The sequence below is a fragment of the Hippocampus zosterae genome, chromosome 15 (genome assembly GCF_025434085.1).
Source record: "Hippocampus zosterae strain Florida chromosome 15, ASM2543408v3, whole genome shotgun sequence".
NCBI classification, from domain to species: domain Eukaryota; kingdom Metazoa; phylum Chordata; class Actinopteri; order Syngnathiformes; family Syngnathidae; genus Hippocampus; species Hippocampus zosterae.
The window spans coordinates 3,667,280-3,682,849 of NC_067465.1; the positions used below are offsets into that span (position 1 = coordinate 3,667,280).

Sequence of the window (15,570 nt, forward strand, 5' to 3'; positions counted from 1 at the left end):
CTTCCGGCATGTCCGCTTAGGAAGCAATAATCATTGCCAATCATTTTCACAAACAACAGGAAAGGAAGGAGATTGCCGTCTTATTTCGACATTCGTGATGGCAGGAGACGGTAGGTGCAGCTTACGTACAGCACAAAGTGAAGAGTGTTGAAGGGATACCAAGGCACAGGAATTGACACCAGACCGATGGGAACAAGCCAAAATCGGGGTCTGGCCACTGTGCAACCACATTGGCATTTGCCAGAGAACACCAGAAGTGGCAGATCGGCGACTGGCGCGTTGTTGTCACAGATGGGAGCCAGAACAAACCGAGGGAATGATTTAGTTTAGATCCCAAGTCGCGGGCACTAAATCGCCTGTTGTTGGGCAACGGGTGTAAAAAAATGGCTGCAAAACTAAACAGTCGATACAAGAGAAGAGGTAACGGGTCGGAATGTTTCTCACAAACATGAGCACGGTTCATTTTTTCCTCCGTTTATGGTGAGTTCACGTGTATATTACTCTTCGGACAAGTCATGAGTTCTCCTGGGATGACCGAAGGCCGTTTTATTAGGGAATTGCAGGCCAAGGCTTGTCGTCACTATGAAACGTAAAACAGCTCATATTTCTTATTTCAAAGAGAGTTTTGAGACATTTGAGAGAGCACTACAAGTGTAAAACAAAGTTTGAAGTGTTTGTGGGCGAGGCAAACAAGCATAACAAAATCCGTCGATTCGATTATTTTTGATATCGCAGGACTCCTTCTTGTGACTTGCTCCAAGTCAGCCCTTCGATCGTTCAGAAGTTCTGAAATTTTAGAAAATCAAGCATCAATAGTCCAAAAAAAATTTTTTTTTTAATCTCATGAACTAATTTCAGCTAATTATTCATTCATTCATTCATCTTCCTAACCGCTTGATCCTCACTAGGGTCGCGGGGGGTGCTGGAGCCTATCCCAGCTGTCTCCGGGCAGTAGGCGGGGGACACCCTGAATCGGTTGCCAGCCAATCGCAGGGCACACAGAAACGAACAACCATTCGGACCCACACTCACACCTAGGGACAATTTAGAGTGTTCAATCAGCCTGCCACGCATGTTTTTGGAATGTGGGAGGAAACCGGAGCACCCGGAGAAAACCCACGCAGGCCCGGGGAGAACATGCAAACTCCACACAGGGAGGCCGGAGCTGGAATCGAACCCGGTACCTCTGCACTGTGAAGCCCACGTGCTAACCACTGGACTACCGGGCCGCCCTTCAGCTAATTATGTTATGCTAATTAATGCTAATTTCAGGTCAGGTCAAAAAGCAGGTTTCAATACAAAGTTCCCACAAAACCAACGAAGAGTGCTGGAGTCAAAACCTCCAGGGAGCTTTTATGCAAGTACACGATGACGAAAGGAGGGAAGAATTTTCCGAGGTGTTAAATTTCTGCTGGTATGTTGTCATGTTCTTCATCAAATGCACGGTAGTCAAGAGACCCACATAGACACGCTTACAACAGATGGCCGTGTGATCTTTGGCGAATAAACGCTGCTTACATCACCCCGTAGGACATGAAGGAACCTAAGAAGAAGCGGCGGGCCAAAGAAGTCAGGGGCTACGCTTAAAACAGGAAGCAAGATATTTACACCATTTGCGCACATGCGCAGGTAAGCCTTCTGCCTGGTAGTGACGCATCTCTGCGCTTTGTACTGATTAGAAAATTAGAATGCAGGGAGGCAGCCTTACGCACATGAAGGAGGACACTGACAAAACAGTGGCGGACGGCAGAGCCATTACGTCGTTAGCCTCGGAGGAGCGAGACTCCAACGCTGACCACTGCGAGACCACGTGCGGTGTGGGGTTCATTACGTCAGATCTTAAAGAAGGAGCTGTGATTGTGTGGCAGGCAGCAACAGGGTTTTTGTGTACGTGTGACACACACACACACACACACACATAGGTCAGGTGGAGGGTCGCAGAAACGTTTGATGTGGCGACACAAACACCCACAGGCTTAGCATGCAGCTGGCCCGGATCGTAATGACCATTGTTACGCAAAAATATGCCGTGTTATTATTATTATTATTATTATTAAAAAGTAGATGATGAACATGTTAGGTACGTTAGGTCAAAACTCACTTGTATTCTTTGGCGTTCGACACTGCATGATTTAGATTTGTTCTTGATTTTACTGTCTGGTGCTTTCTACCGCCTTTATTACCGATTTGTCTTACTGTTTATTGTGAGGGCGGCCCGGTAGTCCAGTGGTTAGCACGTCGGCTTCACAGTGTAGAGGTACCGGGTTCGATTCCAGCTCCGGCCTCCCTGTGTGGAGTTTGCATGTTCTCCCCGGGCCTGCGTGGGTTTTCTCCAGGTGCTCCGGTTTCCTCCCACATTCCAAAAACATGCGTGGCAGGCTTATTGGACGCTCTAAATTGTCCCTAGGTGTGAGTGTGAGTGGTTGTTCGTTTCTGTGTGCCCTGCGATTGGCTGGCAACCGATTCAGGGTGTCCCCCGCCTACTGCCCGAAGACGGCTGGGATAGGCTCCAGCACCCCCCACGACCCTAGTGAGGATTAAGTGGTTCAAAAAATGGATGGATGGATGGATGTTTATTGTGCATGTTAAATCGCTAATTGGCTTGACTTGACTTGACTGTCGTATTTCTATTAAGTCTACACAGAAGTGGCAAAAGTAGTCACGTACTCGGTATTTAAGTAAAAGTACAGATGCTAAAAAAATGAGACTTCAGTAAAAGGAGAATCCTGATTCAAGTGCAGTGCTGAAGCAAAAGTTAGACAGACTTTGAAGTCCTGAAAACTAATTGAATTTTTTAAAAAAATGAAAATCAAAACCCGAACGAAACGCATCAAACTACAGTATTGTAAACCCGGTCAGAACACACCGGACGGACCGTGTCAAAAATTTACGCTAGCATAGCAACAAAGTCGTTGACAAATTCAACTCAACTCAACCGTATTTATAAAACACTTTCCAACAGCCATCGCTGCACACAAAGCGCTGTCTGTACATGGAGCAACTAACAGATACAACAGTAAAGCAACAAATCAGTAACAACGACGGTAGAGAGCACCAAACAGTATAATCAAGATCAGAATTTGGGTCATGCTGAGAAATTCAAGTCAATATTTGTCTGAAAAACATTTTTAGGCTCTAAATGAACAACAGTAAGTGTGGCAATAAACTGACCTCCATTTCAGATGGCAACAAAGATCTGATTGCTTACTTCCCTTCCTAAAAAGTCTTGTGAATGTTTCATCTTTTTTGTTGTTGTTGTTGTTTTATTCAACTCATCATAAACACCCCTGCAATTTGCCCTCCCCTTCCTTCCCCCTGCCAAGTCATATCGTGGTTCCCCTACTCTGGTGACACTAATTCATTGTGTCGTCTTCTTCGACCCAGTGCTCTCTCTCCAGATTTACGGCCTCGACAAGCGAGACTAGCCGTGAAATGCATGCGGGCCGGGCTGGCACTTATCCAACTTAGCGTGATGATATTTGAGTGCAGTTTAAGAGGCTCCTCATGTTAGCGAGACACGTGAGCGCATCTTTACAGTAGGATTCCCCATATAGCTGCTGAGGTGGACGGGCTGGAGAAGGAGCCCGCAAACACGTGCCCCGGTGACAGGAGCGTGTGATTTCACCATTTGCCCTCTGAGAGGAGAGCTCTCAGGAGATGAAAATAAAGGCTCACTCTTTGTTCTAATGAGTGGTGTACCGTGATGTTGCCTGCCGCAGTGCATTGCGGATATATCAGCATCCAAGCCCACTCACGGCTCTGCTGTAGGTGAGTCTCAGATGAACATATCCGAGTTCTCATTTGAATTCAATTCCAATTTGGAAGCACTAAAAAAAAAATTATATATATATATATATATATATATATATATATATATATATATATATATATATATATTTGGCCCTGGCATTTTGGCGGGCTAAGACCACAAACCTTGCCTTTGAAAAGCGGTGTGTAGACTTTTTCAATGTAGAGAGACCTTGAAAAAAATGTTTGCCACATGTTGAACATTATTAACCACACACTTATTAACATATTGTCAGGATATTTTAACACAAAGAACTGCAGGGAGATAAAAGAGATACCGTCTGTTAGTGTGTCTGTGTCTTTAAGAGGCGGGGCCTGGTGAGGTGGCATTGCCAGCGGTCAACAAGATTTCTTATGTGAGTGCGTTCATTGTGTTTGCGTGTTTGACTGATCTCCCGCTATTTGCCTTTGACTAAATTTCCTTGATTGATTCAAATGAGAAATTAATATATGTATATTTTTCTGTACATTTTACTGCAAAGGAAGACACCAATGAAATTTTCTGAACATCCGTTTCTAAAGCAAGTATTGTATTGAGCAGAATGATGTCGGGAGGATTTGCGACATCGCGGAGGTCTGCGTAGCCGTAGCTCAATTTAACTGACATCGTGTTGCCCTTCTTCAGTCAGCAAACATTTGAGATTGAAGCAACAGCGCCTCTCCTGGAGACAGACAAGTAGTGCTCTCAATTTGAACGAAATCGTTTCCAAGGCACTTCAGCAATCAATTCCACTCTTACACATCACAAGATGACCGCAGATGGACTCTATGCAGGTTTGTGAGATAATGTCCGTGCAGGCGTCGCACTCCAACGTGTTTCTGGAAAGGAACCGCTGCACCTGTGCGGCGGAAGAGAACCTGCCGCAAAGTTTCATGGAAATCGGTTGTGTTTTTTGCGTAAACCCACTAAGGCGCTCGTTTACAAACATGTTATATGTCCTACAGACATTTGTGACGGGTGAAGAGCAAGCAAATGCCCCTTTTCATTTCACCACAGCACATGCAGAAACAAAAGTTGCCATTACTAAATACAATCATGGACCATCACAGTCCCCTATGCTTGTGTTGAGGTATGACAGGCAAATAACAAAGGAGTTTTAAATTAATCCATCAACTGTAGAGTATGTCGTTATGTTGAAGCCAACATTTTAGTACGTGAGCTTGAAAACTTTTATCTTTGAATACAATAAAAGTGTGAGAAGCTACGCTTTTCATAATCCACCAACGAACTCGATGGAAGAAAAATGTTTCAAATGTCTTTTGGGAGCTTGTTTTTCAGAGTCGGAAAGTGGCTGGAGTTCTTTTTTAGGGAAACACTGACACCTTGTGGCCAAATGCACAAGACACATGGAATAAGATAAGACAAACCTTTATTCAAACCTTTATTTGTCCCACATTGGGTAAATTTGTCTACAGCAGCAATGGGGGTGGGTAAAGCAAAGTAGAATATTTCAACCAACCGACCTCACGCGATCGACCCGCTACCGTACGTGCACGCATACACATACGCACGCCATGATGAGCAACAGAACATGAAGAAAACGGACAAATAAAAGAGCTTGTGAGTTTGTAAAAAGGAATCAGCGCCTACCTTAATCGAGACCTGACGCAGCGGCATGGGACGCACTTTGGCAGCGTCTTCGGTGCAACAACGTCACTCTCGTAGCTCACGTGTACCGTTTTAAAATGCTTCTCTTGGCGCTCCAAATTCCCATTTTTTTTGCCAGTGCCATCGGTAAACTGTACATCAAAAAACTTTGAATGAGAATAATAAATATAAAAAAGATATGAGGCAACAGTTATGATCGCAAGTTTCAATTGCAGACAGCTGATCGCTAACAACTTCCGGTGATGCAGGTCACGAGTCGCCATAGGTTAAAGGTTACCTGCTTTGTTATATTATTTTAGTTTTTAAACGTTTTTTTTTGTGAACGTGACACTGGGAGGATGCTTAAGGTGCAGTCTGCACTAACACAAAAATATATAATATAGAGAGTGAGTACTTTCGCCACCTTCGAAGGTGTCACATTCCTTTTCTTTATTGACACTTCTATTTCGACACAGAATGTCACCACTTCGGCCACCAATGAAGAAGTAGAATTATATCTTATTTACACAAGTATGTGTACTTGAGTGTTTTTTGCCACCACTGACAGAAGTCAAATCCGCACTTGTACTCCTCTCAATCCGTCGCTCTCCATATCTCTCTAGTTCATACTCTATACTTGTTCTTAAGTGGAATATGAATGCCCCGCCCACTCATTTAATTTGAGTCTCCTTATGCACACACGTATATGTACTTCTACTCAAGTACAGAGTGTGAGTACTTTTTTTTAACCATCTCTGAAGCAGTCGAATCGTCGGCACTTCTACCTACCCGCACTACAAAAGTGTCCTTTTTCTTCACGCAAGTATTTGTACTTCTTCCTATGGACAGAGTGTGAAGGCTTTTTCTACCCGCCCCCATGAAGGGGTTAAAAGAGGTACTTTACTTTTGATTGGAGTCTCTTTTTACACAAGTAGCGGTACTGTACTTCAGAATGTGAGTATGTTGGCGTCGTCGGAAGAGTCGAAGTAGGACTACTACTACTTTCGCTCCCGTCTTTGGCATCGACTTCATATCAATTCACCCGTTTTTCAACTTGTGTGCTATTTTGCTTTGTTTCCCGAACCCTAACCCCAGACGACTAGAGCCTTTTAACTTATTTATTTTTGATCAGCGCGTTGCACAATTGCACATCCGGCTGTCAGTGGTGTTGCGGCCACGGTCACCGATGTAGAGGATTGAGTGGTGCCTCACTAATATTGGCAATGTCAGGATGTTTCTGCACACGCGCAGCCGCTGGTGACGTCATCCAGGTGTGCGTGCGCAGGGCTGACTCAGAGTAAACACCTGACGGGAAAGTCATGAGGGGGTGTCTGCGAGAAGCAGATGTCACCTCATTGACTAATAGAAGAGAGTGACACGCGAGCAACTTTATATTCAGACTGTTGACATTTTGGAGGTGCTGAAAGCAGTTGGTAGACGTCAGCTTTAAAAAAAAAACACTCCTCGTGCCACTGGACTCGACTAGTAGTTGTCCAACTATTGTGCCAGAGTTATCCTACTTGTGTAGAGAAATGCAATACAGTTGTGAAAACAAAAAAACTTTTCTACAAGTGCACCAATGAGCACATGAGCAATACCTAAAAATGACACACCAAAGCATTGGAAAATTCTACTCAATTCAAATTAAAACTCTTCACAAAGAAGTGACATCCGATTCTACTAGTTAACAGAAAGTGGTTCATTTGTAGGACGAGTAGCACACGGTTGTCAACTTCTTCTGTTGTGGTTTCATGGACTTGTTAGAAATGTCAATAGAGGAGTGAACAGGTTTACTAGGTCAAAGGTGGCACTAGTAGTGCTAAAAGACACAATAGTTCCGTTATCCATCGTCCAAATTGATTATCCTCACAAAGCTAGCGCACTGAAGTATGTACACCAAGCGTGTACTGGGACGTAGACCTTTGGTGGCATAAAGGATCAAAGAGCCATATTAGGAGTTTAGCTTTAGGTCACACTCCAAGGCCAACAGCGGCACTAGTAATGGAGGATTAAAAAAAAAAACACTCTCTTCGTGCCATGAACTCTCTTACGAGTGGTGAGCATATTTCATCTGTGCCTTTATGTTACACATACGGCACATTTGGCAATAAGGTTGTACTTGATACTTTGACACAAGCAAATGGAGCTGGATGCCGGCCATCAAATATTGCAACGGTTTTCCATACGTCCAAACGGAGCAAGAGCACCCCCTTGTGGACGAGTTCACAACACATTTCAGAATACTTCCAACATTCAACGTTGCTCCTTCAATCGCATGCCCGTAAATTGGCAGAATCCTACGGACACACAATCAAACGGCCGAGATGAAGAATTAGATCATTTTATTTGTCAAACAATTGAGAGATGTTAAACACTGAACAAAGACGCCCCAGTCAAAACTACAGAAAACATTCTGAACATTATCAATCTGGTGGAGCACTTTTATTGCCAGCTGTGGGTGTGCACTTCTTCTGCCTTCTGCGTTTGCAGCCTCACAAAAAAATCTGTGTAACCGCCCCCCCCCCAAAAAAAATAACCCAAAACGGTGCATATACCAGCTTCACCCTGATCACAGGATTCAGAGCTCTCTTGACAAATAACCCGGCTGCGAGGTCAGGCCTTCGCAAGCGGAAGCAAATGCAGATTTTCAATTGACCAAAGGCACATTTGGTAGGGAAGAGTGAGCAAGTGCACCCGCCAAAGCGACGTGTGCAGGGATGATGGTGAAGGATGAGTGTAAAGGGAACACCAAAGCAAAAATGCTCCGCCTCTGGGCTCTCTCGCCATCGACATTTTGTTTGGCTTGACAATTGACAAAATGCTTCAGGGAGTTGAAGTTACAATCTCAAAATCGGAAGAAACCACCGGTACCCGTTTCGGGATGCATTGATTAAAGCCTATCTGGGGGGCGGGCGGGGGGGAATTTAAAAAAAAAGGTTATGAGCTCCCTATAAATACAGCGGTGCCTTGAGATCCTCCTTCCCTGTTGCAATAAATGGAAATAGTTTTAATCTGTTGCAGGACCACGATAGAGCCCCCCCCCCCCATCATCCAATTTTTTTGAATGTGTATTTTAGTTAAGGGGGAAAAATAGCTCCCTATAAAATTGTACTTAAACATACAATAATGACAAATGTCAAGATTGAATCTGTTTTTGTCACAGCTTCTGCTCGAGTTCTACGGTCATCGTGCTACTTCTTGTTGTGTGAGCCTGGACGCGACATACACACATTTGGCTGCTACGTCAAACGAGTTGTTCTTCATGGGGGGGGGGGGGGGGGGGGGTAAAGACTATGCATCTACGTGCATTGGGTTAACATGTCAGATTTCAAAGGTTAGGCTATGTGGTTGCCTTCAACGCATGTATTTTTTTTTCAATTATGAGAGTAAACTGGTTGAAGACTTTTCTAAAAACAAATGAATAATTCTATCGGCCGAACTGCAGCTGGTTGTGAAGTGAGTCAAGTTCACAGCCACCATGTAGCGCTTGTAACAACTTTGCACTGAAAGCCAAAAAAAAAAAATCTATTTTAAAAAGGGGCATACTCGTCGAAAACCGTGTCACACGCATTTCAAGGCACCACCGTACCTAAACTCGGAGCGATTCCGTAACCCGCAACATACAGTACTAACTTTGTGTCATTTCGGCATTTGTAGGTTCAGTAAAAAATCGGCAGTAGTTTGAACTTACAAACTTGAAAGCAAATTTCCAAAACACACTTATTTTCTGGTGTCGGAGACAACGCAGTAATGTGAAGAAGTATGGAATGTGTCGCCCAAAGAAAGCGATGATCAATTTAGACGCAAATAAGAAAAAAAAAGGAAACAAAAGAAAAGTTCTTGCAACATGGTGGGAGTGACAACACTGCGACAGAAAAACAAACAAACAAAAACAAAAAGGGGGGCACAGGGGGGTATGGAAGAAAAGCAGGATGTTTGGAAACATCACAAAGGAAGTCCTGTAAAATGTACAAGCCGAAATAAATAGATGTGTACATGACAAGAACTCTATAATTTACTCTTTTATAATTCACATAAAGCTCGTGGTAACCGCCAGTACTTGGGACGAGAGACGGGGTTCATATTCTTGAACATAGTAGTAGATCGACGCCGATACGACAGGCCTGAACGGGACAGCTCAACACCAGCCCACCCTCATATTGAACCTTAGATGGCAGAAGTCAAAAAAGGTCAAGGGGAAGAAAAAAAAAAAACAAAAAAAAACAAAAAACAGGAGCAGTAACAACCCTGTGAGCCTCAAATCTCGGTGGCGTTTCCTGCTACTCGGCCTCATTTTGCCCTCTTGTCCGTCTTCTGCGCTCGTAGCCGCAATTTCGGGGGGGCCTCCACCTTTTACTGTGGCTTTCAGCTTGAAAAATAAACACAAAAGCAGCCCTTGGTATCACAAACTCAAACATTCTTTTTAATTTAATTTCTCATCTTTTTTTTTCTTTTTGGTACCAAAATCTCAATCACAGATAGAGGAGGCGGCACGGGAGAGATGAGGGAGCTGAGCAGGTCTGGACTTGGCCAAACAAGATACTACATGATCTCGTCTACGTCGTTGGGAGATGGGCACGGGGGGGGGGACAAAACAAAAAGAAACAAACGAGGCGCTGAAAAAGAGCCCTCAGTCGAGGCAAACGTACGGCAGGATATTCAGCTTGCTTTCGTCCCCGTGAGGGTCCAACGATATGCACTCTGTCCAGTCATACCAGGCGTCGTTGGTGTCCAAACAGCCATTGACCCCGGGCCAGTGCCGGTTGTGTATCCTGTCCAGGTCCTCGGCCTCCACGTCCCGGCCGACGCCCGGCAACTCCGCCGCCGGGCTATCGGCCCGCAAGACGTGCATTTGCCTCGACTCCTTCACTTGCCGCTCTTCCCTTTTCAGATACTGGGCCATGAAAAAGTGGGCGCTCGGGGCCTGCACCCCGGACGAGGTGAGCATGTTGCTCTGAAGGTTCAAGTAGGACTGGATGATTTCGTTTCGGGACAGCTCCTTCCAGTTTGTCTGGTGAAAAGGGTTGGGGGCCTGGGCCGGGGCGGGGGCCGGGGCGGGCCCCGCCGCCATGGCCGCGGCCTGCGGCGCAGCGACCTGAGTTCTGCGCCTGGGCTCGGGAGCGGGGGCTTCCTCCGACTGAGAAGGCTCTTTGTGGATGAGGGGCTTGATCTGACGCGTGACGGGGTCGAACGTCAGCCTGCGTTCTTTTAACCGGACCGGCTTAGTGGGGTCCTCGATTTTCTGGCCGTCCAAGTTGACAGAGTAGTCTCGAGAGCGGTATTTCCTCCTCTTATGCTCCGAGGCCGAAGTCAGCGAGCCGTCCGCGTCCTCCCAGGCGGCTGCGGCTTCGGGCCAGTGGAATTCCGAGTTGTGTTGCGGGCGAGGGGGCGCGGGCGAGAGCGAGGGGGATTCCAGTTTGGCGGCCGAGTCTTGCGGCGGGCAACGGGGGGGCACCTCCGGTGAGCTCGCCCAGTGCGCCGAGGACCTCTGGGAAGAGTGAGCGCCTTGAGCCGAGGGGGACGGGGGCCGGGTCAGAGGCGAGGGCGAATCGCCGGACGAAGGGCTGGGGAGCGACGCGGGCGTTTGTGCGTGTGCCGCGGAGCGCTTGCCGGCGGCGTCCTGCTTTGCGCTCCTCGGACTGGTGGAAAGGCCCCGGGGGCTTCTGGCGGGATAGGGCCCGCCGCCCACCCCGCCGTCGTCCGCCCTGGCCTGCTGCTGCATGACGGCGACCTTGATTAAAGACGAAGTGCTCGGGAGTTTGGCCAAAGCGGGCGAGCTGGGCCGAGGCTTGACGGCATTGACGGGAATCCGACCCATTTTCTCATTGTCGAGGTGCTCTAGCCGAGATCGGTCGGGAGACGGGACGACCTCCTGGTCCGGCGGGGGGTCCGGGCTGCCCGCGATCCCGTTGCTGGGCGGCGGGGACGCGCAGTTGTCGTAGGGAGGCAACTTGGACATTTTCTCCGGCAGGTGCACGCCGCCGTCTCTGGGCTCCGCCCGGCGCTTGCGGCCGCCCGATTTTTCGGCCTTGGGCGAGTACGTGTTGTGAACGTCGTTTCGGACTTTCAACTCGGGGGCTCCCTTCGCCGGCGCAGAGATGTCGGGCGGCGAGGCTTCCGTCCTGCAGGGGTGAGAGCTGCCATTGGTGGAGCCGGGAGCGCAGGCGACGGCGGGCCCGGGTTCGATCAGCTTTTGCCAGTTTCGCAACAGCTTCTTGGCCCGCTTGGCGAGGTCTTCGTCCTTGGTCTTCTTCCGTACATCGTTGATCAGCTTTCCGAGTCTGGTTTCCTATTGCAAATGGGCGTTAGGGAGGCATCTGAACTCGTAATGACCACATTTGCACTACTTTCCTCACTTCGGTTCGGGGCGGCTGATTTTGCGCTTAAGAATCGCGTTGCGTCAGTCGGAACAAGGCAAGCTAACGAGCACTGTAAGAACAGACATCTCATGCATATTAGCCGTTGACTCTTCTCCATTTTTTTTTCTTTCCCTGCCCACCTACGATGCCGCGAGGTGGCACCAAAGCCTGGTCTCGATATGAATCGGCGCCAAAGTAAGCAAGCGCTGGTTTAGCCTGGGTTGTTACGGAGAGTCTCGGCCACGTGTGCTTGCGCAGCCATATTACGCGATTAAGATATCCTTTATTTGTCCCACACTGGGGAAATTTACAGCCTCCAGCAGCAAGAATGTGGGTAGAAAGAAGAAAAAACAAACACCGTTCAATTAATACGTGATAGGAAAACAAGTCATTCGTAATGCGGTGACTTTAAAGGGCTGACATTCTACCATGATTCCAAATATCTACATTTTTGGGATCACGGTTAATGGGATATTTACCGTGAGAGTCTCAGTTTTGAGTGGGCCTTCACTCGTCTCTCGCTTATCTACTCGCAAGTGTGCGGACACTGTCGTCTCCTTCCCCCGCTTTTGCAGTTTGAAGTGTCGCAAACAAACAAGATCGCCGTCCGAGCCAGGCTGGAACGTGTGGCTGAAAACTGTAGCGGGAGCTAAGTGTGTCATAGCAGCCAGTAACCGTCTTCTTTCTTGTTTTTTCACTTTTCCAAATAAGGACCCGGCAAAAAAAAAGGGTCAAATTGGGGCCATTTGATTGGAATATTTCACCTTTAATACACGCCAAAGAAAAAGTGAAAGAAACTGGTCATTCGAAAGATTCAATAAACTCTGTGGCCGATCATAGCGGTGGATAGAGATGATAGATTTGGATTCTTTGTTTTTTTTTTTTTACCCCATCGATTCTGATTTACCCACTGTTCCGCTGGACATGTTTATGTACAAAACGTTCCCTTTCTCTGTTGGTCAAAAAGGGGTGACTTTAAGCCAACCTTTGTTCTTCTCCTGATGACTAAGAAACAGAAAAGGGTAGAAAAAAACATTCTTCCTAGTAGAGTCTCTTCTCTTTTGGTCCTTCAAAAGTGAAAAAAAAAACTCTCACTAAAAAGGCTGATTGGGATTTCTGCTTTGAAAATATCTGGCAGGGAATTTGGTTAATCGAGGCTTTGATCCACAATTGGGGGGGGGGGGTGTTTCAAGCACTCACTGGATTTCAGTGTCCGAAGCACCCACAAATAGCCGGCAGGGGTGACTGCATTACTTCTAAACACCTGGCTGTTGGCCTCGGGTAAGTAGACACATTTTGTTCAGAAGCAACAGGCGGCGAAAGGACGCAAGAGAACATTAGTATGTCCGTTTGTGACATTTCTAGCAGGGTATCAGCAGGACCGGTGAGCAACTACCAGTAGTTGTAAGTGACTATTGATGGAACCGGACCGACTTGGAACGGCATTCGAACCCCGAAGTGCGTGGTCCTACTTGTGGAAAAGTGTTCATCGCATGCCATTACGATTCGGCACTGTGCAGTCGAAAACGAGCATTTGCATTGAAAAAGTGTGCATTTCTCTCACCTCAAGTGCTTCTTTGGTGATAGGATACTTCTCAAGACAGGTAATCACCTCAAGTACAACCACCATGTTGCATATCTGCAATCAAAACAATGAGCATTCGTTACTTTTCAAAAACGGTGTGAATTAGCACACGTGTAGAATCGAATGCCATTTATTTTAGATAGGCGCTAGGTGGACAGACAGGCTGAATTTCGGGGGAAACTAATTTTACGGTAATAGCAGGGTGTGTAACGGGACAAGTTAGCAACGACCAATGGACATTACCTTCAAAGTAATAATAGGGTCGTTGAAAAGTACTCAGCAATGTGTCAACCGAGAGAAGGGGTAAAAAAACTTGACTGAGGCAAACATGAAGGCGAACTAGCGTGTATAGCAAGAGGCAGTTCGTCGTTTGTTAAAACGAAAGGAGACGTCGATGTTTTGAGAAAGCCAAAGCCAACCGGCGTGTGCGAAGATTTACCTGCGTTAACGTTAGCCGAGCGTGCTTAATGCTACCAAGTGGAGTCGGAACAGTCGCTCTTGTCTTGCTAGCGTCCCCGAGCTACGAGTTCGCTAGCCGCAGCCGACGCTTGTTTAACGGGGAAACGCGAGCGTCTTGCGGTCGGCAGCCAAACTTTTGCCAGGTCAATGTTTTGGACGATGTTTCCGAAACGTTTGGGTGCACCGAGGGTGCGTCTATTCGTGTTATTCCGCCGTGACGCTAAAAATGCTACTTCCGAGCTTTGGCGTTAGGGCTAGCATGCTAACGGACTCGGAGGGTCTAAGCAGGCGAGGGGTACAGAGCCAGCCACTGTTGCTAAATTAGCTTCCGAGCTGTCAATTCGTCCCTTCCGTTTCGGACACATTCGCCATTGCCGGTGCCAACCGACGACGGCGAGCCGCGCTGCTTTTCGAGCAAATGGCCACGAACTGCCGACGTGAGAGAGTTGGGAGCGTGTGCCGGATTGGCATGTAAACATGCTAACGTTAGCAGCCTCCTGCGATAGCCGTTTTAGCTCGACTCACATTGCTCTGACTGTCGATGGCCTGCAGCAGCCGGTCCCTCATCTGCTGCGGGGTTGCCGAGACCGTTGTCATTGCCCGGAGGATGGAGGGAGGAATCCTCCAAAATGGCAACCGACAGACAATCGTGACTCAAACGCCGCCGCGGTGACTCAACGGACGTCCGCGCAGCATTTTTTCTCTGTCGCCTGGAAGGTAGACAAGTCAGTCTCCCCCTCGCCGGTTGGGATCATGTATGTGCTGCGCTGTGCTGTGTGGAGCACGGGAGGATTGCTGCCTGCCTTGCCTTTCTCGGCGTGGTGGTGACTGGCGAGACTCGCTACCAGCTGCGGGAGCTCTCGACGGCCTCGCGGTGCATGCTGGGCGCTCGCTTTCTCGCTCGCTCGTTCTCACGCACGCTCTGACGTCCGCGCCGCCGACGCCGAGGAAGCATCCGCACCACGCGTGCCCCCTCGTTCCCCGGGCCTGCCTCCTTTGTGCGCCGCGCTATCCGGCCCCTCTTGCCCCACACCCCCATGTGGCTCAAGTACACGTTAAGCGGACGTCCCGAACAAGAGACGTCCCGTGGCAAGACAACCGAGTTCAAGTCGAAGCACCGATCGGACTCCTCCAGAGGTGGCATTCGTGCTCAACACTGTCCATAATGAGGCACCTTCTGGAATCTAGTGAATGAGCATTTGATTGTGCTGCCTGTCACTCTTTGTGATGCTATATTCCTGGAACCACCTATTAAATCGTTTAGGATGAATCGAATACAATAAATCAATGAACTCTATGTAACTGCAAAATTATGGATACAATTTACACTTATATAGCATTAATCTCGCCCAACACTCAGAACACAAGCAGGAACAAACCCAAGGGATTTTTGTATCGTTGTGCCTTTTAACCATCGTACTGAAAAATGTCTGGCGACGCCGCTGCCCCCGGATACGTTTTTGTAAGGCATACATAACTACCGCCTCCATCACGTCTTTTTTCCAAATTCTGTGTGTGAAGTTATCAAAACAGTCCTTCTACTCTTACTCGTCTTTTTTCTTTCTTCACGCAAGTATGTGCGTCTAGTTTGTAAATTTCCCCAGTGTGGGACGAATGAAGGATATCTTATCTTTATCTTAGTTTATACTTGTACAAAAGTAGAGTGGAAGTGTTTTGCCACCTGTGCTCGTGTCTTGTGAAGAAATATTCATGTCGCCACCTGTACTTTGGGAATTTCGGATGTGGCGCCGACATTACGTCAGCTCGGTAGC

At 47.5% G+C, this 15,570-nt stretch overlaps 1 protein-coding gene across 2 annotated transcripts; it reads right to left on the reverse strand.

Moving 5' to 3' along the window:
• Positions 1-8,669: 8,669 nt before the first annotated feature.
• On the reverse strand, positions 8,670-14,900 carry crsp7 (cofactor required for Sp1 transcriptional activation, subunit 7). Of its 2 annotated transcripts, XM_052088171.1 has the most exons (4): positions 14,607-14,900; positions 14,324-14,508; positions 13,319-13,393; positions 8,670-11,684 (listed from the first exon to the last, which is right to left on the reverse strand). In XM_052088171.1, the coding sequence occupies exons 2-4, from the start codon at positions 14,393-14,395 to the stop codon at positions 10,026-10,028; spliced, it is 1,806 nt and encodes a 601-aa protein (XP_051944131.1). In that variant the 5' UTR covers positions 14,396-14,508; positions 14,607-14,900; the 3' UTR covers positions 8,670-10,025. The 2 variants fall into 2 exon arrangements, with proteins under 2 accessions (XP_051944131.1, XP_051944130.1); XM_052088170.1 differs by having other exon boundaries at positions 14,324-14,900.
• Between the last annotated feature and the right edge of the window lie 670 nt (positions 14,901-15,570).